At 31.5% G+C, this 13,146-nt stretch overlaps 1 protein-coding gene across 1 annotated transcript; it reads right to left on the bottom strand.

Annotated features, from left to right (window-relative positions):
• Positions 1 to 1,292: 1,292 nt before the first annotated feature.
• LOC107421268 (AT-hook motif nuclear-localized protein 17) lies at positions 1,293 to 2,806 on the bottom strand. Its single transcript, XM_016030475.4, has one exon. The coding sequence runs from the start codon at positions 2,361 to 2,363 to the stop codon at positions 1,428 to 1,430; it is 936 nt and encodes a 311-aa protein (XP_015885961.1). The 5' UTR covers positions 2,364 to 2,806; the 3' UTR covers positions 1,293 to 1,427.
• Between the last annotated feature and the right edge of the window lie 10,340 nt (positions 2,807 to 13,146).

The following is a 13,146-nucleotide window of genomic DNA, read 5'->3' on the forward strand; positions in this document are numbered from 1 at the left end:
CCTTTACTCGAACCTTTTTTTCCTTCATTTTTACCATATTACATTCCAAAACATCTATCCTATATGGCCATTACGTTATTTCGCCATTAAAACAGTACAAAAATCTATCAACTTGTTTGGAATCCGATACCAAATACAGTGAAAGAGTGATTTCATATCAGAATGACACCAACACCAAACACAAATGCCATCCTCATTTCCATCCAAAATAGCAAAAACCATATGCTGATCTAAAAACCAGTTGTAAAAAAATTAGAAGTTGGTGAACTTCGAGGAAATACGACATGATTGGCACTTGTAGGCCAAAGTTCATGCAAAAGCGTGATCCTGATCCAGCTTATCGTCTCGAGAATCAAAGCGTTAAAAAGCAAATATCAAAATATTTGGAGCAGAGAAGATGATGGGATGGAACTATGGGCGTTTGGTAAGAGGGAGAGGAAAAGAGTGCGTTTAAACCTATTGTTTTTGCTTTCATTAAATGTGTTTTCTTTTTTCACATCAAAGAAAAGATAGGAGAGCAAAGAAAGAGACAAGCCAAAGTACAAGATTAGATCAGATAGAAAGCAATATGGAGAGAAAAATAATAATAATAATAATAATAATAAAGTGGGGTTTCTGAGAGAGCTTTCAAGAACGTATCGGATAAAGGAAAGCAAAACCAAAAAATAAAAAACAAAAACCCACCCTTCTCTTCTTTCTCTTTCTGATGCACTGAAAAGGAACCGACTGGCAAAGCATAAACCCCAGCCACGTTCTCCACTGCCATACACTTTATCCAAATGAAGAAGCTAATAAGAGAGAGAAAAATCAATCGAATCAGGAAGCCATTATCTTGACCCAGTGGTTTCAGAAAGAGCAGGAGCAGAATCAGAAGCAGACCTCTATCAGCAGTGTTGTGTATAAAGGTGGAGTGAAACAGATGTGGCTCAGAGTCTCAAACTTCAAAGCCAATCGTGAATCCAAACTTATTAACTCTTCAAACAAAACCCGTCAAAACCAAAATCCCACCACCCATAACTTGCTGAAAAGAAGGAGAGCTTTATGATTTCGACGCGTGACACTAAACCAAACCATAGGACCCCTCACACACCCACACACACACACCATTACTAAGCACCAGGGCAATGAGCTTTCTTTTCAGTTCCTAAGAAAACATAAAAATTTCAACTCGATTTCCGAAGCATGCCGATTAGTTTGTTTTTTTCTTCCCCTCCTTTTTTGAGTTTGAACGCTACAATTAACGTTAAATATATATATAAATCAACTGACATTGAATATAAAGCAGAACAAAGTTTTGAAAATAAATAGTAATAATAATAATAATAAAATAGAGCATCTTCTAAAAATTCACAAGTGAACAGGCAGATTAAAAAGAAATACAACAAAATCAGAAACAAAATATATATATATATATATATTTTTTCCCATCAGTAAGGTGGCGGTGGAGGTGGTTGTCTAGCGGTGGGTGCCCAAATTACATCCGACGGCAAGTGACAGCTATACATAGACATCCCACACGACTCCGCCGGCGCGTGTCCGCCACTGTCTCCTCCACCTGACTGAGGCGAGTGCCCGTCGGCCGAACCCGAATTACGAACCTCATCCTCCGCCGGAAGCCGGTGGTAAGAAGGATTGTTAAACGACGCACCGATTACATACACAGTACCAGCGGCAATAAGCGTGCCGGCGACCAAACCACCGACGATCTGGCCCTGAGGTCCAGCCAGAGAGATAGTAAACCCATTAGGAACAGGGCAAGACGCCGTCGTTTGAGGAAGAAAAGTCGCACAGATGGAGAGGATATCAAATCGGCCATGGAAAGTAACAGTAGCGCCAGGGGTCGTTGAAGGCTGACGGAGCGTGACGTTAGCAACGGTGCCAGAACCGGTTAGCACACACAGACCCATATTCTTCCGGCGACAGAACCGAGCAATAGCTTCAACAATATCATTCCCACCAGGGACTTCGAGAATGTAAGGACTCATGGCGGGCTCAGTATCGCGCGTAATGATGACGGGAGGTTTGGGTTTGTTCTTGGAGCCGGGAGGGCGACCCCGCGGTCGCCTAACAACTTCAATGGTTGCTCCATCGCCGGGAGGATTAGGATCTTTGGCTCGCTGAGCAGTTGGGTTGGATGTGGTAGTTGTTGTTGCTGTGGCGGCGCCGCTGCTGCTACGGCTGGTATCGTCTTCTTCGGAGGTCTGGCATTCGCGAGTGATTACTTGGAAAGGATTTGCGAATGGATGGTGTTGGTGAGGGTGGTGTTGTTGGTGTTGGTGTTGGTGTTGGTGAGGGTGAGGATGGTGAAGCTTTGAGAACATGCTTTGGGTTTCATTCTTGGATTCTACATATTCCCCTTTCATGTTTTTTTTTTTTTTTTTTTAAATCCCTATTTTTTTCTTTTTTTTATATAATATTGATAGGTATTTTTGGTAGATTTAGGAATAAAAAAAGAATTAACGAGTTGGAGGAGGAGAGGGATGGAGAGAGGGGTAAGAGAAAGAGAGAAGAGAGAGATAAGAGGAATTAAAGAGGGGAAGGAGATGGAGCTAGCAAGAGGATAGAAAGGTGGGGTTTTGGATTTCTTTATAATAAATGGGAAGATGGTGTTATGAAGACTGGCCTGTAAGAGAGAGAGAGAGACAGAGAGAGAGAGAGGGAGGTGGGTGAGCTTGGAAACCAAGTAAAGACTAATGGCGCCGCTGGTTGGAGGTGAAGTAGGGTCCACACATCACACATGAGAGAGAGAAAGTAGAGAGAGAATGTGCAAATTGGGAAAATGGGTATTGGTTAGCTCAACCTTACACCGCCTTTCTTTTCGTTTTTTTTCTTTTTTTCATTTTAAATTTTTCTTCAAATTTGAAAGAGAGAGAGAGAGACAGAAAGAGGAGTCTTTGAGGCCCTTCCCGACCGAGTGGATTGACAATGACAAGTTGATGTTTCTGTTTTGGGTCATGGGGGATGCCCTTGGAAATTAGATAGAGCCTATCTTTTGTTCTCTCTCTTGCTATTTTTTCATCCCTATCTGACTGTAGCTACTTTGTTCTTGTTCTAGAGCTTTATTAGCTATACTTCGCCTGCCCCTCTCTTTCTCTCTCTCTCTCTGAATCTTTCTAATAAAATTTCAAAATCTTCGGCTCACTTTCTTTGACGAGAAGGCTTCTTTTTTTCATGTGCTTATATTATGTCGATGCTAGCCCATTTCTTTCAAAGCCGTGAATTTTTTGATCAAAACTTTTACAATCATTTTGCTTAAGTAGCACATTTGGATTTTGTCCTAATCTCAAAGTCAGAAACAATATTAGTCTTATTACTCTTTTATGATTTTAAAACCTATAAAAATGTCAATAAAGTTTACTACAAAGGTGGACCCTAATGCATCTTAATAACACTTTTACGACCCTGAGAGCCACGGGTTTCTATTGCCTTATCATGAGAAAAGGTACCTATCCCCAAAAAAATAAAAATTAAAAAAAAGGACCATATTGTATTTGAGTTGGTTCATAAATTCTCTTGATTACTCTTTTATTTTATGATCATTTTTTTTTTTTGGGAATATTATATTGATTACTCTCTTTTCCTAGACATCAACTAATTGATGCTTGGCTAAGCTAAATTCATGTTGAAGTAGTATTTATATATATATATATATATATAAAAGATTACAATATATATTCTAAATTAAAAAGGTTTCATCTAAATTTGGTTAAATGTAGAATTTAAAAGTATATTTACTATAATTTTTACTACCTGATTAAATTTATGAATACATTTTAAAGTAAAAAATTTGGAAACCCATTGTCCATATTTTTGTGCTTGCGCCTTTAAATTATAGATGACATTTAAAAAGAGAAAAATAAAATAGAGATGGAATTGGAGAAGTTTAAAACCAAAGTGATTTCACTTAGAACACTTTACGTGAAACTAAAATTCAATTAAAACTCAATTGTTGAAATCTTCTTTAATTGCTCAACTACTTATTTTCTTTTCACTATAAATCTATAATGAAGGTTTTTGAAAAACACGTGCTTTAACTGACCCGCTAATTTAGGGACATCTAAGCTGCATCTTTCACTGTTTATCTTTCTCGTGTTGATTTATTTTTCTCACTTCGTATAGCATTTGTCCACTTAAAGCAGCTGAAAAAATACATTCTTTTAAGAAAAGAACATTGTAATTTAAACTTATAATTTTAGGCACGATGTACGAGCAACCATTCCTAAATGTAAGTTCACCATTTTTTTTTTTTTTTGGAGTAAATCTAAATGTAAATTCACCTGTTCAGGCTAGCTGACAGCATATATACCTTTTCTCTTTATTTTATTTATTTCTTTCAATATAAAAGCATATCAATAGTTAAAGAAACCAAAATATTAACTAGACATGGTAAACTAGCTACTATAAAAATGTCCTTTTCCTGTGTGAAGGATTTTCTCAAACAAGTTTTCTTGCGGCTAACGTACATTCTTGTCTGTTTGCTTATAGGAGGTTTTGTTAATTTCTTGATTTTTGATGGAGGTGGTCAACGATCTCTTCCAAAGAACAATTCTATTACGGAGGAGGAAGATGAATCCATGGTTATCAATTGTTCTCACCAGGATTTGACCAGGGCAGATCTTCAATTCTCCCTTGTTTCGAAGGCTCCTACAGTTCATGGTTATAATAAAAAAACCATTTTATGGAGAGGATGAGCCTTATTTGGAGTTAGGAGTTTAAGTGAATCTCATTTTTAAAAGGTAAAGTTTAAAATATCCGATATATTTTTTGAAATTTGAAATTTTTAATTTTTTTAAAGGGTTGAAATAAAATTTAGAGTTTAAATGTACACCGATAGAATTTACATAATATTTATTGAAATTTTTAAAATTTTGTCAAAATTTTCATGAAATTTCGATAAAAATATCTATATTAAATCTTTAACAATTTGATTAAAAAAAATTCATAATATCCATTAAAATTTTGAAAATATTTATAAATTTTTTATAAATATTATTGCTGTTTAGTAAATTATTTTACCAAATTAACTTTAGTGATTTTTTTAACATTTTAATTGTTTTTTTAAGTATTTAATGATATAAATAAAACAAAATAAATTGAATTTAATAATCTTAATAAGTTTTATTCATTGATTAAATACACATATTTGCTATACATTTTGTATAAAATTAATTAATTAGAATCTCATAGTTACAAGTTAATAATTGATTATATAAAAATGAAAAATAATAACATAAAATAGCAACATGAAAATATAATATTATCTAGAATTGATATTGATAGCATTTAAATTAATAATATTAAACAAATAAAAAAATGATAGAATATATTATACTAACATTAAAGATAACTATATTTAATACAAAACCCTTATGATTGATATATTAATAATTACATGAAAAATTATTAAAGATATACATATTTTAATAATTACTTTTCATATTTCATATTTCAAAATGAAAACGAAAAATATACTAATAATTTTTAATTATCTAAGAGTTCTATGAGTATTAAGATGATATTTATGAATTATAATATAATTGTACAATAAACAATTTATCAAATATATATTTTTTTTGCATATTTTTATCAATAATAGTTTATTTATGATTGTTACTGCTTACTATAAATTAAATTAGTTAAGAGAAATATAATATATATTCAATATTTTTGCAATTTTTATAATCAATTTATAAATGATTATTTAAATAAGCTAATACTAAAATTTCAATAAAAATTTTTATTTTTTAAAATAAATGTCCATCATATTTTTATGAATTGTTATCGATATTCGATATTTCTATAGAAATTTCTATATTTTGAATATTCAATATTTCCACCGATACCGAAATTTTCAGCTTTGGTAAAAAGTTAAAACTTAGTTTGACTCAGTTATTTTTCAATAAAAGTTCAAAAAATATTAAACATTTTATTATTTTTCATCATTATATTATTATTACATTAAATTTTTTTTATTAACTTTATTTTTAAAATTAAATATTTGTTATATTATTTATATATTATATCATTTTACATTATTAAATTAATATTATAAGTCTATAGGATTAAATATATAATACCATATATAAACTAAATCTAAGCCGATTACGAATTGTTTTCGGACTGTTAGAGCTTATATATTGCCTTCTTCGGCGTATTTTTCTCTTACACAGTTTTACAAAAATCGGTGATAATATTTTCTTGTGTCAATTTCCATGTGCGGCAAATAGGAAGAAGATTTAACGTGGATCCCATTGACACTTTGATCGATCGTTGGCTCTTCTTGCTGCAATTATGTTCCATGACTATTAAACTAGTAGGTAATTTACAGAAAGTAGACATGTGGGACGATGGTACATGTTTGGGCTAAATTCCTAAGAATCGGAGTCGAAATTGATATTCGGAAACCGATAAGAAAATGAATGAAAATTGCTTCGGAAGGAGGGGACACCTTTTGCGTGACATATAAATATGAAGGATTGTTTGAATTTTGTTTTAAATGTTGTCTCTTAGGTCTTGCGAAAGAAACGATGTCTGGTACAAGTCAAAACAAAGTATATTCAATCTAACGAATTTCAAAATAAACGAACAAGATTAATGTTGTTGATGGGCAAGGCTAAACCAGAGGAAGAGATACAAAAGCTATGGAACATGAGATATTAGAGGTTGATAGGGATGGTAATAAGGATAATGATTCAGGGTAATGATACTCGATCCAGAAGTTGGTTTCCTCAAATGGTTCTGATAAATTAGTTCATGTTCCTATCCTTGATATAAATACAAAAGATATGCTAACAGATCGTACATCTCAGAGGAATGCTACTAATCAAAGTAATTTGGTATTTGGAGGTATGGATATAATGTAAAGGCTATTTCGATGAATTAGACTACAAAATATTTGGAGGTGAAAAAAAAAAAAGCAGCTAGGGAAAAGAATTCTGATATTGCAGTTGCTACTTATGTACCGCCTAAACAATAAGAAAATAAGACAAGTGTTAATGGTGAGAAGTTTGTTTCGGCTGAGAATGACACTAGATTAAAGCAAGTTCGTGAAATTTTTTCTATGGATAACAGAGATAAAGTAGTGCGGACTACAAATCAGTCCCTTTATTGGTCTTTGTAACATTTTTTACAAAATAGTTGCTAGACTTTAGTAAATGATTACAAAGTAATTTGTTTTAATTGATTTCAGAGGAACACAGTGATTTTGTTCCAAGTAGACAAATTATGAATAATGTTGTGGTAGCTTTCAGAACAATGCATACCACTAACTATCAAAGAAGGTGGACAAATCATTTGCTTGCTCTCAAGCTTGATATTAGCAAGGCCTATGATTGTGTAGAGTGAGGTTTTCTTGGTACAATGATGGAAGAAATGGGTATTTGATAAGGTTAGGATTGATATTATTATGAGATGTCTAACTTCAATCTCCTATCCAGTGTTAATTAATGGAAAAGTTTGTGGAATTATAAGATCAGAAAGAGGACTGAGACAAGAGGATTCTTTGTCCCTTATTTATTTCTTATATGTTATGAAGGACTGTCTAGTTTAATAAAGAGAGCAAAAGTTAATTAATTCCTAAATGGCATTCAAGTTGCTCGCAATAGTCCTTGGGTGTGGCATCTGTTTTTCACAGATAATAGTTTATTATTTGCAAGAGCAACGAGTGCAGAGTGTCAAACAATTCTTTCGTTACTGAAGGTCTATGAAGAAGCATCGAGACAGCATAGGCACAAAGAAGGAAGGATTTTTATTTTTTAGAAGGATTCATCATGCTTTACAAGCAAAACAGTGTTGAAGATTGATTACAAATCTGAATAGTTTAGCTAGTCGAGTTTTAAGTTTGAAAAACTACCATCCATCTTGTTCTCTGTTTAATACAACTTTGGGTAACTGGGCTTCACATATGTGGCGTAGCCTTAAGTAGGGGCGAGCTATTTCGGAAAGTGGCTGCATTTGGAGAGTGGGTATGGTCCGAAGATTGACCTTTATGGTTATTAATGGCTACCTTATGCTAGTTCTCATAAAGTCCTTTCCGCAAGGATGTTTGATAAAAATGCACGAGTTTTTATAACTATTTTCTTTTTCAGGATGGTGGAATAATGATTTGGTTAAGATTTGCTTCTCACGTGATGAAGCTGATATTATTTCTGGATTCCAGCTGGCGACCGTGGTCGTGATTAGAAGATTGCATGGTACTATTTGGCATGAGGTGCTTATACGGTAAAATCTGAATATTGGATTGCTTTTGGTTTAGGGTATGGTTGAAAGTTAGGAAGCTCTAGTGAAGCAAGAGTTCAAAAATGGTGGAGAATTATTTTGGGACCTCAAATCTCAAATAAAATAAATATTTTTCTATGGATAGTTTGTTTTGCCATTCCTTGTGTTGATAATTTAACTTAAATAAGGTAGGTGAAAGATGGTAGAGAATGTGTTTTGTGTCATGGTGGAGATGAAACAATGCTTTGCTTTTGTTCAAATGCGAGAAGGTTGTTAAAAGAGGTTGGTTTCTATGCAGAGTTAAAGCGTCAGAATCATCATTTTTTTTTTTTTTTCTTTTGAGGATTTGTGTTTTTGGGGCAATCACTCAATTGACAGATTTTCAAAAGGAAAGATTTGCTTATTTGAGCTGAAATACATGAAATAGAAGAAATACAAGTTTACATTATAGAGTAGCTAAGCGTGAAAATATTCTTTGCGGGTCAGAAAAAAATTGAGCAGGGGATGGTTAATATGAGAGCACAGTTTTGGCAACCTCTACCTTTGAGAGAATATAAATAAACGTCGATGGAGCAAATATGGGAGACAAAAGGGATAGTGGGTGTGGGAATAGATGTCGGTGGCTATAAAGTAAATTTGATAGCAACTATTTCTAAACCATTGAACAAATGGCTATCCAAGAATCTTTGACATTTTGTTCTGGCTATTCAAAAATTTTTGACTTTTTGCTCTCAATCTGGATTTAGCGGGACCGGGAATAGTGCGTAATTTTAATTGCTATGTAAGGCTTATTGCTTTTTTAATATTGTTTCTTGTTTAGTCAACCATTTCAACAATATGAGATTTTGTTCAGACTTTTTTAAGATCTCATTTCTTTTTTATTCTCATGCTTTAAAACTTATAAATTTTACAGCTATCTGTAATTTTTGAGATAGTAATGAGTTCTAAAGTTATGATTGCTTTTCGGTTGAGAATATTAGAAGGCTATTATTGTTTTTCGGTTGAGAATATTAGAAGGCTATTATTATTAAGTGTTAATTTTCAATGTTCTTTGAACAAAAACAAACAAATCGAGTTGCTAAGGAATTATTTTTAAAAGTTTTATGAGTCCTAGATGAAAAGAAGGGCATAGTTTGCTATCCTCTTATCTTTTCAAGCTAATGTAGACAATTTGTTTATTTCTTAGTAAAGTTTTTAAATTGCTTTCAAAAATAAAATAAAATAAAATACTAGACATGGTAGTCTATTTGTCTCCTCCCAAAAAATAAAAAACAAAAAAGACCGGACATGATAGTTTCTACATGTGTTCTTTGCCACAGTATCTTTGACAATAATTTGAATTAAAATCCCACGCCCCAAAAAAAAAAATAATAATAATAATAAAAGGGGAAAAATGATTCCAACAGTTTTGCACTTTAACTACTGTAATATTGAATTAGCACTAATAACACGTGAAGTTTGTTAGAGATGCAACATCAATCCAAAACTTTTGCACTATAACTTTCTGCTGAATTATATTAACAAGAATGTAATTTTTTTTTTTTTCAACTATACCCTTGCTTAGGAAAGGGAAATCTCTTTAGTGATTACATATATACAATGCATATCCATCCGTTTAATTGTTAAAAGTCATAATGTGAAGGTTTTAAGTTAATATTGCATTAAGGGTAAGTACAAAAATATTGAAATTACATGTAGGGCTTTAGTATCAAATTTTCAAATATATATTAATTAATTAATTAATGAGGTGAGAATGCTACAAAAAAATAAAAATAAGTTTAAAATTTAAAATTTAAAAATCTTTTTTTTTTTTTTTCATCATTACTTTTAATTTCACTTCGTTTTGCTCTGATAAAAAAAAGTAATAATTATGCAGATGTGTTGGTCGTGTAGCGGTTATACGTTGCAAGCATAATTATAATAAAGAATCTGAGGAGGGAGTTGGTTACTTGGACTAAATCTGTGACTTATTAGACAGGGATTTGCTACTTGATCTGTTAGAGACATCAACTTAGGATGGCGGTAACAATTTGCCACGTGGAAGATACAAGATTTTTTCTGTCATGTAATATCTTTACCAAGACTTTACTCTCACGCTTACATGCACGTGTAAGATAAAAGAGTACTCGATAAATAATCTATATTTTTCTTTTTGTCTAAGTTGGGGTTGGCTAAAACTAAAACGCTACAGAAATTAGAGGGTAAAAAAAAAAAAAAAAAAAAGCATATTTTTAAAAAATAAAATAAAATAAAAATGTGAAAAAAAAAAAAAAAAGAAACTTGGAATTATAAAACAAGTTTAAGCAAAGTGTGAGAAGGTAAACGAGACTTAAAAGAAAAGTGAAGTCACATCATCAAAAAGTAAAGGATTATATACGCATATGTCCAGATGCCCATATTCCAAAAATGGCAATCCATTGGCAATGCACTTCATGAATTTGCACTCTAAATTCGTCCAATGCTGGATTCCCGACACTGGAACTGCATGCTTCAAAATTCAATGATGTCTATTTAGTGTAAATAAAATAAAATAAAATTTTCAAATATGTCTACTTGAATTTGACAAACATTTGGTCCGGAAATTATTATTATTATTATTTGTCATAAATGGGTATCTGTATTTCGTTCTCTAGTATTCTTTGTTTTCCCACATCTGTATCGTTTCTGAATAATAATAAATATATATACTATATATATAAAATAAAAAGTAAAATTTAAAAAAATGATTTTTCATTGGAAATTAATAAGGATGCTGCCAGAAAACATACAGATTTGCATTTTTTTTTCTGGGTTAAAAGAATCTTCCCTAAATATTGTTATAATTAATGAGCATTTTACTTGCTAATCTAAACCTATTTAAACTTAATTATTTATTTGATTTTTCATGATTTTGGTTTTTTTTTTTTTTTTTTTTCGTTTTTAGGAGAAACTTCAATTGAGTATTTGAAGATCATTTACTAAACGTTAAAGTTTTGAAATGTAAATAAGCTATTTATTGAAAGTTAAGCAAGAGAATTGAATCTAAGATCCTAAGGAATGATTTTTGAGCATGAATACTCCACATGAGAAAGTGCACACACCACTTTTCGTCTCCAAAGAAGATAGAGGACAGCATGGTTAGCATGTTTCACCTGGGAAGTGCACATGCCGAGCACAATGATACTACCAAAGAGAAGTGACGTGTACACTACAATTCTTGCAGTGCACATGCCCAAACCCAATTCCACCACCCCCCCCCCCCCCCCCCCAAAAAAAAAAAAAAAAAAATTGGATCAAATCTTGGCTAAGTATTGCTACTTGAAACGCATTTGACTTGCATGTGTCATTTTCTACTTAGCCTTGTGATGGAGATTGAGGAATTAAACTCCTCTTTAGTGAAGTAGAAAGATTTTTGAGAAGGTGGCAATATATATTCCTAAAAAGACAAGACTACAAAAACCGTTTGAAGATTGAAGGAATTGTATACACTACCATTTAGAGTGATAAAGATCTTTATAGAAAGAGAAAATCTAGAGATTTTGTGGTTCTTTAAGAACCCAAGGCTTTTGGTATTGCTTGAAAAAGCCATCACCTATTGAGATTTCTCTTTTTCATCTCTTCTATAAATTTCTTGGTTATTTGTAATAGAATTTTTGATATTTGTAAAGACAATATTTAGATCTTTGGAATTCTATTGGGTTTTTGTGTTTGCTGTTTCTGTTTTTATGAAAGTCTAGACTTTTGATCTAGAACTTTGATGTAGCTTGGATTTTTATTATGATGAATTTATTTGGTTTGTTGTGGTTTAATTTCTTTTGAATTAATTGCATTTTCTTAAATTAATTGAAGAACAAACCTAATTAGAATGATATTTAGGTTGGTTGTTATCTATATTGAACAATTAAAGCTTAGATAAGCCTAATATAGTAAATTGAGAACTAGTAAAACACAATCTAAGGGCTAATAAGAGTTTGAGAGAGCCTTTTTAGGACTTAGGTTACCTTAATCTAACTTTAATTGAGTTTATAGGAACCAATTTGGCTTGGGTAATTGAAGGAGAATCAATTGAATGATTAATCAGTAAAATTAAGAAGAGACTTCAATTTGAGTCAATTTTCTATATAGTTTGCTTTCCTTTAGAGAGTGAGCGAATGAAAAAAATCCTTTTGTTGATAATTAGAGAAGGAATTAGTCATAAACAACCAAATCGTTTAGAAAGGGAGTGAATGAAAATAAAAACCATTTATCGATAATTGGAGAGGCAATCAATCATAATAACCAAATTAAGTACTTATATATTTGGTCCAGTTAAAGTTAAAGTCCTAAAATTTTTATTCTAGATTTCAAAAGTATTTGTATGGTGTTTGCTCTCATTTTGCATTTTAATTGTTAATTTAGTTTAGAGTTTATTTTAAATTATTTTTTGATTTTCGAATTCGTAAATGTAAATAAAATTAATTGATGAAAACCTCCGGTATTTAGTTAAAATAGAAATGACACTTTGACAAACCAATTCTCATGTGACAATACTAATATTCATTTTACTTTATTATTTTGAACTATCTGTACATTTGAGAAATTCTTTTAGTTTAAGTTTTTAACTCTTTTGCTAAGGATTTGATATGGCTATGATCATCAATCAGTGGAGGTTTACAAAAAATCCCACATCAATAAAAATGAACATTTCAATTACATCTCCTCAGATTTGGATAAATACAAAAAATATCTCTCTACTTTCTAATAATTCATCCACATCCCCTGATAGCAAACTACTCTTTTAATTTTTCTAAAATTAAACTACCTCTAATTGTCTTGGTATTTTATTCTTTTTATAAAAATTATTTTTTAAATGATTTTGAATAAATTAATTTGAAGATTTGAAAGTTTTGTTAATTTATATTTTTGATTGCTTTTATTCATATTATGCGATAGTTTTTCATTTAAAAAAAA

Source organism: Ziziphus jujuba, chromosome 5 (genome assembly GCF_031755915.1).
Source record: "Ziziphus jujuba cultivar Dongzao chromosome 5, ASM3175591v1".
Classification (NCBI taxonomy): Eukaryota; Viridiplantae; Streptophyta; class Magnoliopsida; order Rosales; family Rhamnaceae; genus Ziziphus; species Ziziphus jujuba.

Excerpts from the sequence above, each read along its gene's own strand:
- LOC107421268 (XM_016030475.4), bottom strand. The coding sequence starts at position 2,363 with ATGAAAGGGGAATATGTAGAATCCAAGAATGAAACCCAAAGCATGTTC.